The sequence below is a fragment of the Salminus brasiliensis genome, chromosome 22, assembly GCF_030463535.1.
Source record: "Salminus brasiliensis chromosome 22, fSalBra1.hap2, whole genome shotgun sequence".
Lineage (NCBI taxonomy): Eukaryota > Metazoa > Chordata > Actinopteri > Characiformes > Bryconidae > Salminus > Salminus brasiliensis.
Window position 1 is genome coordinate 8,321,801 of NC_132899.1, and position 13,119 is coordinate 8,334,919.

General features: G+C 41.6%; 1 protein-coding gene across 2 annotated transcripts in view; it reads right to left on the bottom strand.

Annotated features, from left to right (window-relative positions):
- Window positions 1-1,308: 1,308 nt before the first annotated feature.
- The window catches only part of lzts2b (leucine zipper, putative tumor suppressor 2b), a 40,246-nt gene continuing 28,435 nt past the window's right edge, over window positions 1,309-13,119 (bottom strand). For both annotated transcript variants that reach the window (XM_072667681.1, XM_072667682.1), the window contains 4 exons: window positions 10,632-11,093; window positions 9,611-10,165; window positions 9,111-9,380; window positions 1,309-6,108 (listed from right to left, as the gene is read on the bottom strand). In XM_072667681.1, coding sequence (XP_072523782.1) covers window positions 5,374-6,108; window positions 9,111-9,380; window positions 9,611-10,165; window positions 10,632-11,066 — 1,995 coding nt within the window. In that variant the 5' untranslated portion in view covers window positions 11,067-11,093 and the 3' untranslated portion in view covers window positions 1,309-5,373. The remainder of the gene's footprint in view (window positions 6,109-9,110; window positions 9,381-9,610; window positions 10,166-10,631; window positions 11,094-13,119) is intronic.

The window sequence follows — 13,119 nt, forward strand, 5'->3', positions numbered from 1 at the left end:
ACATTGGCTCTGGCCGACTGGTGAAATGGTCAAGCATAAGAATCTGAGTCACTTTAACAGCGAGCCGAACTGTGATGTTGTAGAGGACTGGGTCAGAACATCCCCAAAACTTCACACAGGTCTTATGGGGAATTTCTGGTATTTCTAAAGACAACTTGGGAGCCAGCAGCAGGGTCAAGGGTGCACTGATGTGGCTCATTGATGTGCATAAAGAGCAAATGCTAGACCGCCCATTCATGGGCTCTGGGTGCATTTGTACATGCTTTGTTACTGGGAACCAGTTAGGCTTTCCAAATGGGCCAAATCGTTACAGCCCACCTTAATGTCACATGGGTCCCATCTAGGCCCCAGTGCAGTGTACAACCTAGATGGGGCCCTTGCTTAACCCCTCCTGGTCCCATCACTGACCCTGGTGGGCATCCATTTGTGGGGCCAACATGGAACCCGAGTTGTGCTGCACATACAGCTGTAAACAGGATTTTAAAGACATTCAATTGGTTTATGAATAGCCTGCAGATACACTGACAATGCAGATTTTAATTTAGTATTTTGGGAACAAAAATCGAAATGTATTTATCAAATATATTTTTGCTATGTATGAAAATGACCAAAAAAAAAAAGATGAATTAATTATATATATATTTTTCCATGTGTTAAAAAATACATAAAAAATTGGCCTGTTTATATATATTTATTTAATATATTAAATAAATATAAAATTCAGTTGTTTTAGTCTTGGTTAAAAAAAAACAAAACAAGATATATATCAAATGATCCAACTGCGTTTTTACTGTGTATCTGAACCATATTTCCCATATATTTCAAAATAAATGTTTTTTAAAATATATATTTGTTTTGTAGGCAGTTTATTCTGAAATATGTTACAGTGTGTGAAATGTATTTTAACAAGTCATGACAATAGTTATATAACACTATTATATAACACCAGCTACTGAAACTGTACGCTCTTAAAGGAGCCACAAGGATTTCCAAAAGTTTGAGGAACCGTCACTTGATTATTAAAAGTTTTTGGCCAATTTAAAACTCACTTTTTCTTCACTTCTTCACACTCACTGATCTCTTCGACAAATATCTCCAGGTCATTAATAGGAATACTGCGGTCGGGCTCCCAATTTTGGAATGAAATGCAATATATATTTTAAATGTACTTAAAATGTATAAAAATACATGCTCATATATTTTTCTCCCTATGGGTATGTATAGTCTGTTACTGTTCAGTTCAGCCTGTTTTCATTCTTTGTCTTGACTAATCATTAAGAAGTATGTATTATCAATAATCTGCAGTTTGATTCCTTAATGCAACATTTATTTGCTGGATTTTATTAAAAACAGTCAGTACAAGAAATATACAGCATGAAAAATATACAATATAATGACTTCATACAAATACTGTTAATAAAAAAAATACAATATAGCCACAAGGAGCATTTACACTGTCACACTGTGTGACACACACATCATGATGGCAAAACAACCAGAATCATAAAATATGTGACAATGCTTTGGTCTATTCACAGTGGCTACACTATAATTATACAGTATTAATTAATATACACAATATATTAGTGAATATCTATAGTATCTCTCTCTATGTATACATATGTATATGTGTATATGTATATATATATATATATATATATATATATATATATATATATATATATAGTATTTCAACAAAGCTTGTTTTTAATTTTTACTGCAGAAACAAAGACTTCATTTTCCTTATAAGATGTTGCCTTTTATTTGTGGAGGAAAAATATATTCCCATGATAAGAAAACCTAACTATTCTCATGGAAGTTTGTCTATCGCAGGACATTTTGCCCTGTTTTGGGGCATGAGTCGAAAAGAGTTCAATACGCTTGCCAGTTTTAGTGGGTACAAATTCCTTGTTCCTTAAGCTACTGCACTACATTTCCTAGTACTCTGGTACAAGGATAAGGTGGATCAGTGCCCCTAGCAGATCTCTAGAGTTGTTCCTCTGTAGCTGACATCATGCCCACATAAGTGACTTTGAGTCTTAACACTGTTTCTCTAGGAAAAAAAATAAATGCTGCTATTGCGAATTGCTGCTATCACAAATCGCTGCTATCGGACCCTGTGGTAAACAACTCCAAACCTGATACATTCTGTCCAAGGTTTCCCCCCAACCATCACCAAGGCTTTTTAACCGAAACATAAATAATGCTGCATCCATCTACAAGCACAAGAACACTTTTGCCCTTAAAATGAACAAGTCATGTCAGTAAGTCTGCAACTGAACTTTAACACTATTATATAACACCAGCTACTCAAACTGTACTCTACACTCTTAAAGATTAAGGAGCCACAAGAGTATATTTTAAAATGACCAGCTGATTCCTTCCGTGCTTGTGAAGGAATTTTGTGAGTGTAAAGAACCTTTTAAATGATTTAAGGAACCGTCACTTGATTGGAAAAGGTTCTTTACCAATGTAAAAGTTCTTCACCCTCACTGATCTCTTTTACAAAAACCTCAGATCTCTTTATGCAATCAAAAGTGGTTCTTCTACGGCAGCGGCATACTGTGGCCCGGGTCTGGGCCCAGGCACTGTCCTATCCAGATCTGGACCTATAACCAATAAACTTTTGAGAGCCATTTCATTTTGAGTGTCTATTTTAGCCGGCGTATCTTTTTTAGCTTTTACAGTACAGGTTTAGATGAAAGTGTTTAATTACAGTATTTATTTATAATTTGTCCGGTTCAGTGTGAAAACTGACAATAAATATTGTTGAAATATATTGAATTGTAATTGACTTTTGGTTGTTGATACATAAAATGTTGATATAGCTACTGGGCTACCTCAATTTACAGGAAATGGCGCTGAATCATAACGCAAGTTTGACATGCTGATGTTCCAGAAAAGTCTCTAACTGTACCGTATTAAATGTAAATTAAATATTTTAGCATATTTTTACTAGAAAACAGTTTAACCTCCACATTTGCACATGCCTGCTGTGCTGGTTTGTGTGGGGTATGTGGGGTTGCCATGTGGGGTCTCAATCACCAGTACAAAGCACTGTTAGCTTGCATGTAGCAATATTCATATCCATATATGATGCCTCTTTTAAAATGTTGTAATTTAGAGGATCCTGTGACATTTAAGAGAAAAAGTTATGCATGCTAAAATGGATCAGGCCTGTTTACCGCAGGGCGCGATAGCAGCAATGTTTGAAAACACCATTCATCCTTCTCCGAGATAAAACAGCTTAGACCCAGAGTTCCAGCTTCAGAGGTGTAAGCTCAGGGGATCTAACACATGTATGTGAATGCTCTGTAAATAACTCCATTAAGTTTCTTTACCTGATTACATCTCAACTATAGTAAAGAGGTGGGGACAGGGGTGGGCAATATGACTGATTAAATGGTGATTAAATCATGATGCACTATACTACAGGTATAGTCAGTACTTCTAAAACACTGAACACCTGCATGTATCATAAAACATCATCCCAAGAACTGAATGTTACACCGCCAACTGCTGGTGCATTCTGCTTGATCGACCTCGTTCATAAACTACAGTGATATTTTTAGTTTTGCCATATTGCTCACCCCGAGTTCTTTTCTGAAGAAACCTCTGGTTATAGTCGAAGGATGATCAGGGGGGACATCCGCTTTTGCTTTTGCTTTTGCTTTTGCACCACACACAAACTCATCACACACAAATTGCACTTAAGTGACTCTTGTCTTGAGTTATCTGTAAAACATTCCAAATATCAGACAAAGGATTTCCACATTGCTTTGGCAACATATCCCACGAGAGCATTTCCAAAAATAGATATTTATCTGCTGTGACATTTGATATCACAGCCCACTTATACGAGAGCAACGAGAGCATTAAACACAACAGAACTGTGTGCAGCGACGCTGTATGGCAAATACAACCACAATATGCTTTTGGTACCACATACACAATAGAAATGCAAGGTGTCAAAAGCATTAATAATGCTCTACACGCATACAGAGAGCACCTCAAGACTGTTGGGGTGACTTAGCCTACACTATATAGTCACACTCAATGTGACATATTTATTTAAATACAGAAAATACAAATTATATTAATGACTTCCGCAGGGTTGGAAGCACAGCCTGTCAAAAATATGCGGACATCTAGCTCTCCATATTGTTTTTTTTCTTTTGTATTTGCCTTAAAGCATCATTATGCAAGAATTGGTGTTTTTTTTGCTCCTGGGCTCCCCCTACAGTTGTGGAGTGTAATTAAATTTTCAACCACTGCCGTAAATCTAATTTGTGCTATGAGCTCCACCTTGTGGACAGCTGTACACATGCATTTCTGGACGAGCTGAGAGATCCAGAACCAGCTTCTGAAGTGAAAGAAACATGTGGACTGAGGCAGTAGAGCAATGTAACAGGCTTTTACACAAATATGACGTAGTTCTGGTGGGAAGTCTTGTGCAACTTCGAGACACAGTTTGTCCTGTTAGAGTCTTTGAAGCATGGGCATTATTCTGAAGCTGCTTATTTAAGCTTAAATTGTTCAATTGCAAAGTTGTAAGTTAAAATAGCAGCTTCAAAATGGACTTGTGGCTTCAAATTCATAGAGAGAAAGACAGACAGGTGCTAAGTGTCTGTTTTCACATCAGCTAATGTTACTACTCTCCCCACATTGTATTTCATCTCATACATTTTGCTTTTAGATTAAAAACAGTGATTTGAAGAAAATGAGTTAGCTTGGATTAATTTGGCTGGATTCAATACATCAAATGAAGTTGAAGGCTGTAGTCCATTAAGTCTATACAAGTCTTGTTTATTGCCGTTGTTCCTGTAGTGCTTTTTCTGTGCTAAAGCTCTGGTTTGAGCAATCTGCTACACGGCCCCAGAGATCCTCGGACAGAGCTTCACATCTGGTGTGTGGTAGCTTTTAGGCAGCTGCAGTTGTCTCTCTCTGCTTCCTGCTCTGAACAAAATCTAAGACGGAGGCTTTACAATGCTCTGGTGGAGTACAGAGGTCAGACATCTTATGGTGCATGTACCAAAAAGCTAAAGTTAAAGCTAAACTAAAGTTTTAATCTTAAATTTAGGACAGATTTGTTACGGATTCAAGTCGGATTCATTCTGTTTTCCCACTCTGATGCAGTATTTTCTGCTGATATCAGCCCAAACCCGATACCTGGCATCAGATTAGTGCCATCTCTAATTTAATTTTACAACATTTGAAGGTATTTTTCCTACTTGATTGAAAAGTAACGTGTCTGCATACTTTTGACAGGCAGTGTATTTGTGTGCAGTGATTTCAAGTATAATAACTCTATGTGAAAGGGTTACACTAGCGCTTCTCTTTTGCATGTTTTGAGCCGAGTTTGCATCGACAGTGTTATATCTCGGTTGCCGCTACGTCATCAAACGTGATCTCGTTGCCGCTGCTCTCGTCGTCCTGCTCTCGCTTCTCCAGCTCGAGGCTGAGGTCACGCAGGGCCGTCTCCAGCTCTCGGTTGCGCCGGTACATCTGCACGTAGTTCTGCTGCAGCTGTTTCTGATAGCGAATCACTTTGTCCTTCTCTTCTTCCCAGCACCTGCGTTCTCCCTCAAAAGCAGCAGCCTGATCCAGCACCAGCTGTCTCTCGCGTGTGAGCTCTGCCTTCAGCATTTCTATGTGCTGTCTGGAACTCTCGCGCTGACCTTTGACCTCCTCGCCATCACTAGCCAGCCTTTGGTCTTCGGGAATGGCTCCGCCTCCTCCTCCTCCTCTATATCCAGGGCTTAACCCTGCCTCAGGTGTGTGCATGAGAGGCGGAGCTTCGACATATTCACTTAGAGCATCCCGCATGCGCGTTAGCTCCTCCTCCAGCCTGTTCATCTTTTCGCGCAGCAGCTCGTTCTCACTCTTGCGCCGCTGCAGCTCATTCTCGCACACCTCCAGCTCCAGAGTGCGCGTCCGCGAGTGCGTATGCGCCTCCTGCAGCTGACCCTGACTGCTCTGCAACTCTGCTCGGACCTCCCGCAGCTGCCCACGCAATGTCACCACTTCTCCCACCCGCTGAGCCAAATCCGCCTGCAGGTCCTTCAGCTGTTGCTTCAGCAGAGAGATCTCGCCTGACTTCTGACACACCTGAGGAGGGAAGAGAGAGAGAGAGAGAGAGAGAGAGAGAGAGAAGTGAGAGACTGCAAGGTTTCTATAGCCCTGTATACTGGAGTCCAGGCATTGGAATTGCATTGTAGTCAAATTAAGGGTCTAGTGAGCATAATTTACCTTACTTTGGCCCAAACAGCTGTTTTTTATTAGCCTAAGTATCGGGTCGATATCAGCAGAAATTGCTGGATGGAATATTGAAGGAGGGAAAAAATATCTGATCTGATCTTCTATCAAATCTATCCAGAAATGGCAAACACTCACACTGTTGGATGAGATGCTGTTAGCTGTGTTTTTGGGTAGTCTGTGCTTGATGGGTTATTTGTTTAAGTATAAGTATTGGTACCGGCTGATGATCAAGATTTTAATATTAGTATGGGAAAAGAAAAAGTGTTATTTATCAGTGCACTTTTTATTATTATATATTCAGTCAACCAGCGTCAAGTCATAAATTCAGATGAACTCAAATAAAAATAACCATAATCCAATATCCATAATAATTCAGCCCTAACAGTTAAACATTTTGGGAAAAGCCATGAGATTTGCTCTTTGGTAACAAACTAACAATGTAGTATACTGGTATAATTTTATTGTCATTATACCAGTATACAGTACAATGAAATTATTCTCTTTGCGTATCCCAGCTGGGGGAACTGAGGTCAGAGCTAGGGTCAGCCGTGCTACAGCTCCCCTGGAGCAGAGATGGTTGAAGGCCTTGTTCAGGAGGCCAGCAGTGGCAGTGGGTATCAAACCGAAAACCCTGTGATTAATAGCCTAGCACTTTAACCGCCTAGCCACCACTGCCTGACCTCCCTGGCCACTATTATTTCTACATGGTGGTCCAGATTCTTAGAAAACAAAAGTACAACTAGCATAATGGCAATGAAGTTTGGCAATGATTCGTTTAAGTGTCTTCTATTTCTGGTAAGAAACTTGATGTGTTGTCTCGCCACACAGGCAATGTAACAAACGAATGCAAATGAATCTTCATAGAATTTTTGTCAATTTTATGGAAAATCTAAAAATGGGAGCACAATGGGAGCATCCCAGTTGCGTTCTAATTAGAAATACTAAGTAATTTTTGAGTATATGGTATGTGATCTAGATAAAAGTTAAGGTTACAATGCATAATCAGAACCAGTTGTTTTGGAGTGTTGTTACTGTGATCACTATTATCCCACAGTGCAAAGAGGAAAAGGTAAGGGAGGAGATACTGAAGTCACAAGGAACAATTGTTAGAAACAGATGTCAGATTGCTGCAGGCGACCGTGTGATGACGTATGTGGAAATAGCAACACTTCACCATTTCCTGTTACATACCTTACAGTACTAGTGGGTAGTACACAATTGGGACGCAGCCAATGCCTCATGCAAGACTTTATTAAGACTTTTAACAGTTTGACTCCAGGTCTGAAGAGGTACATCCTGTACTTCTGCATTCTTCAGTAAGGGAGTTTTTTTGAGTCAGTGAGCATCACACAGTGTTCCAGAAGAAAAATGCAGTCTAATAAGGGTAAACAGTTTAGCGCTGGTTGAGTGGATCACTCATAATCATAATGCTATTTACAGATTAACATTAGTGTTAATTTAGTAGTGACAGGATTTTTTGTATACAAAAATGTGCTTTTTAATTTTTCTGTATTTGAATTGCCTGTAAAAGTATGAGCAATGTTCTATAAATGGTCATAATAATAATAATCATAAAATAATAATAATAAAAAAAATTACTCCCCAATTTTACATAGCCAATTACCCAGCCCACTAGTTAGTACTCTTCCCATCACATGGAATGCTTCTGACACTGGGAGGGGAGGACTGGTGCATCCTCTGACACTCTGATGCATCTATTAGCAGATGCATGTGCCGGCCAGCATTACATTGTAGTAATGTGGGGAGAGCTACCTACTGCAAGAGCGCAAGGCCATTTGTGCCCTCTTAGGCTTCAGCTACCGATGGCAGGCAGCAGACCGGGACCATTTGAACCATTATTTACTTTTTATATATTTTTTTAGAATTTACCTAAAACCATGATCTACTACACTTGGCTTTTCAAACGTATTATAATTGCCTCCTTTCTTGTCTGTCCCCTATGTGCTGAGCCTGCCCCCTGCTGTCTGCTTGCTGCTGATACAAGTCCATTTATTGGATCCTATCATGCTATATCACCCTCCCCCCTTTTCTGTTTTCTCTGTCTTTCTTTCACATGTATTGAGATGCCCGGTTCAGCTGTTCCATCCTAGATCTGCCTGACCTGGCTCTCCACTACCCTCCTGCCTGCTGTCCTGCTCCAGGGCCTCGCATTGATTCATCCTCACCTCACTGCTTCATCATTCTCACTCACATTTTCATCTTGTATGGCTTGATGGCACATTTACCTTTTTTTTTAAAATTCAGTTTAGTTTTATTATTGTTTTTATTCCTGTTTTGATTTTTATTATTATTCGGTGTCGACCTGAGGAGGATGGGTTCCCCTTTTGGGTCTTGGTTCCTCTCAAGGTTTCTTCCTTGCCACTGCTGCCACTAGCTTGCTCAAAAGAGGCTCGGACCCAGATCTCTGTAAAGCTGCTTTGTGACAACATTTGTTGTAAAAATCTCTATAAAAATAAAATAGAATTGCATTTAATTTAATAGAAAATTGTGTAATTGCATGTTTTTGTAATTAATTAACACAAAAGTTTGAGGCTACACTCTCAGCTTTGAGGTGTTACGATAACCATAACATGGCAAGAATGTATTATATAATTAATATAGATATATATTTGGCATCGTCTGTGATGGCTACACAAAGTTAACCGGGTGGCCTTAACTAGTTCAGTTTAGTTTACAGCATTTGACTGACCCACTAATCCTGAGTGGCATACATTCGAATCATGCTCCACAGGAAGGTCAGTGAAGTGCTGGTGACCCCAGTCCATCACAGTAAGTGCCACTGCAGTGGTAGTACAATTTTGTTACACCAACCGTTTCTCACTCATTCTCACCTCCCATTTGGTCTCCTCCAGTCTGGGCCCAAGCTGTGTGTGTTCCCGTTCATAGGAGACGCATCGCTCCTCCAGCCGTTCTCGCTCCTGCAGAAGCTGTGAGAAATCCTCCTGCAGCTTCTTCTTATCTTGCTGGAGTTGGAAGACTTGCAACTGCAGCAGCTGTTGCGCCCGCTGTGCTTTCTGTGACGCCTTCTGCATCTTGGTGGCACAGCTCTGTCGCAGTTCCTCCATCTCCAATTCACTGCGTTTCTGCTTCTCTTCATACACCTGCCAACAGAGACAAACAGAGATGATTCAGATCCATAGCATGTCTGTTATCTGATACCAATGGCACTTTGGCATCTTTTTGGGTACTCTCTACATGTAATCCTTCCTAGGCCCTTCACAGCCACTACTCTTCACTGATCTACTTTGGGAGATCGTTTTTCTTTAACAACTGCCAAAGGGCAGCATCTCCCAGGAACCTTTCTTTCACAAAAACATTACTTGGCACTGACCTGGCAAATTGCCACCTCATTTTCATCCAGGTTTTCTCTTAGATGCTGCAGCTCCTGCTCCCTCTCCCTCAGTTTCTCCTCCAAGTCTCTCACAATGGCCTCGTAGGCCTCTATAGGTGGAGGTGAAGGGCCACCGGACCCCATATCTGATACGCCTGGTTGACTACGGCCTCCCAGAGACCCCGTGCTTTTGCTGGAAGACGACCGTCCGCTGTCTGAATTGGAGTGCCCATGGCTCAGCACAGGCTTGGTAGCTTCCACTTGGTTCAGGTTGTAGACTGGGCCGCTGTATGTGGGAATATTGGTTAAAGAGTTCCGGGCTGAGTCCGTCATGGTGAAGGACTGGCTGAGAAGCCCATTCCGGGCTCCACTGTAGGAGCTGCGGCGCTCCGTGGATACAGGGGTGATGTCCTGATCTGGAGACAACAGGCTGAGGTTTCCCTGACTCCCTGACAGACCGCCCCCTAGCCGTGGTGACAAGTACTGCATGGCGTTCCTGCTCTTTGGCACGACAGGTTTGAAAGCCGTTGGTCGAATGATGGCTTGCTGAATGTTCTGTGGACCACAAAATCAGTTGCACTGATTAGTGTAGTGAAGTCAACAGCTGAGCTTACAGATAATAACAGGGAATTTGGTTTTCCTTTGCTGTAGTAACAGCTTCTACTCTTCAGCAAATGCCTTACACTAGATTTTGGAACACTGCTGTGAAGATATGATGGCAGTCGTCCATGAGAGCATTAGTGAGGTCAGGTACTGATCATGGATGATTAGCTATAGATCAGAAATGCCCCTTAAATTTATCCAAGGGTACTAGCTGGAAACTCCAGCACTCTGGAAAAGACAGCTCTGCTGCTGCACAGCCCAGTGCTCCCAGTGCAGTGGGGCTGTTATACTGGCAGTGCTTTTCTATGGCGATTTAAAAAAAAGCTGTGTCAGTAACGGGTGCACCGTAATGTAGCTAAACTTGCTCATTAAAAGGAGTGTCTGGAGCAGTGATTTTATTTAAATGCACAGCACTCACCCTCTCCAACTGTCCAGACACAGGGACTAGTTTAGGAGGTCCATCCACTGGCATCTCCTCTCCGCCTCGGGCTGCGTCCAACCAGTTCTCGTTCCAGTCAGTAATCAGATCTTCGTGGGAATACGATCGCCCACCAAATCCTTTCGCACGACCTGCAATTGCCTTCCTCTTGCTCGATGGTGTTCGGCTCCCAAGCGGACCCTCATGTGCAGAGTCAGACAGGAGCCGTCCTGAGCCTGGTGTGCCTCGTCTGAGTTTAGCTGTGATTTCCAGGTTGGTCCGGCCGTGATATGCAGTGTGGCTGGGGATGAGGCTACTCACAGAGCCCATTGCCCCAAAAGAAGGGGGTGATACTGGAGAGGAACGATGAGGACGGGCCTCCAGGCCTGGTGCTTGATGGTCAGTGGTGACCGGAAGGGACTGGACCAATGCCATGGCTGGGGCTTACCGCACCCGTACGATCTGCGTATAAGTGGTAGGAAAGAATGTGAAAGTTGTCAGTGATCAGGACAATTGAGTAGTCTTATTGAACTTGGTAAGTGATCATTAACTGGCCACACCCTTAAAACATAGTCCACAAACAGCATCGATTCTCAGGGTAAGATAACAGCTGTAGAGCTGGATCACCATCTCCAGGAGTGAGGCATCTTTCACCCAGCACTGTACAGCCCCCATCACACTGCCAAAATTTCCCAGCTCGATGCAGCCTAATTATGAGGGCACGTTACTGATGCTTCATTTGTGGGGGATTAATCCTGCGAGATTAGATATACTAATCCAGGTTTTAATCGGCTTAGGCACTTTTAAAACAATATGAGTGTTGGAGCTAATTAAGGCTGCTTGCCCTAATTACAGCACCAGGTCTTCAGTGTGATGAAAACATGCTGAAGTGGCTCCATAGACAAGAGCTCATTTTCTCCTGTCCATATATAGCCCTAGCAATTGCCTCAGACTAAGAATACTGAACTAGGGTCAGTTCTCCAGTGACTGTAGAGTTCAGTGTGTAAGCGATTACGCAGTGACATCATTTTTGTTGTTTTGTCTCAGTGCTCCAGCACATCAGATAGAAAATGAAAACATTGCATTAAATATGATGGAATCATATTTTTTTATACATCCCATCCATTTTAGGGCCATTTAACATTAACACAATTGTTATTAATTTGTTTCTGAACCATATGATATATAACCATGCTCTGCTCAGCCTGCAGCCGTTTTTAGTTTCTGCTTGTTTCATAGACCTTTGCCTTTAGCCTGGTCTTCAATGCAATGTGAAGTGAGTGCAGCTCTGCTCAGTTATCTAGTTCTTTACACAGGTTTTGCTTTAAAAGCTCTATGATGCTTAGACGTATATTTTGGGACACTGTCACAGTAGAATTTCAAGCCTTTGGACTGGATCTGAGCAGCATTTGTGGCTTCTGCTCATGGCTTCATCAGATTATAGCTGTCCTGGTTACTTGGTTAACAAAATGAATTACAACAAATCAGCTTAGCGAGAAGCCATCAATCTGAATGATAAGCAGGGTTACTGTACAGCCGTGTTCAACAGACCATCCACAATTGTCCACAACGATTGTCCACTTTTAGCCCTAAAATAGTTTTTGTGTTCAGCACTGCGAAAGAGAAAACCCACATCAGCAGGATCTCACAAATGTAAATGAGTGAGTAAGATTTTGTTTAACTAGAGCTGTTGCCGAAACTACATAGTGCACTACTTTGGTGTTCCGTCATTTTGTAGTGGTGTCTAAAAATCCCCCAATGCACCATCATATATAGTGCAGAGAAGATGTACACTAAATGGACATTGGTTTAAAGATTTGTGCACAGCTTTGTAGAGGAAAACCAACATTCAAATTGTTCGGTACCTTGTCGAATTCTGTTCCCTATAACAGTGCTCTATATAGTGGTCTGGATTTTTGCATGTAGGGGATATTGAATAGGACACAGTTTCGCACACAGCTCAGCTCTAAACTGAAGATCTTGGCAGGCAGCTAACTGGCTACTCTAATAATAATCCATTGGGATTTATAGAAGGATTTACAAAGCTACTGTGTTCAAGTTGAACTGAAGTTTATGAATCCCTGTGTGGGACAGCAATGTACACCACTGATACATAGCTTTGAGCTGCCATAACACTGAAATATCCATTTAAGTGCTTACAGAAACTGCGCTAGAATTCGTCCATCGTCTCTCCGTGCCAGCAGTCACAACAGAGACAAGTGAACCTGTGACCCTGGCACCCACATCTGATCACGTTCTCTTGTTTCACAAATAAGGTGATTTGTTTTGGATCATGAGCTGTCTGTTTTTTTTACTCCAAAATTTCCTTATTCCATTATTCTGGAACGGGTTAGGCTCCATCTCATTTGCCCAGAGGTCTTCAGGGTTTTATGAGTGCTTTTGACACTGATCAGTGTGTGTACCAGAGTGTGTATTGTGATATAATTTATAATTTAACACACACTCTGATCTGCCTACTTATTTGGTA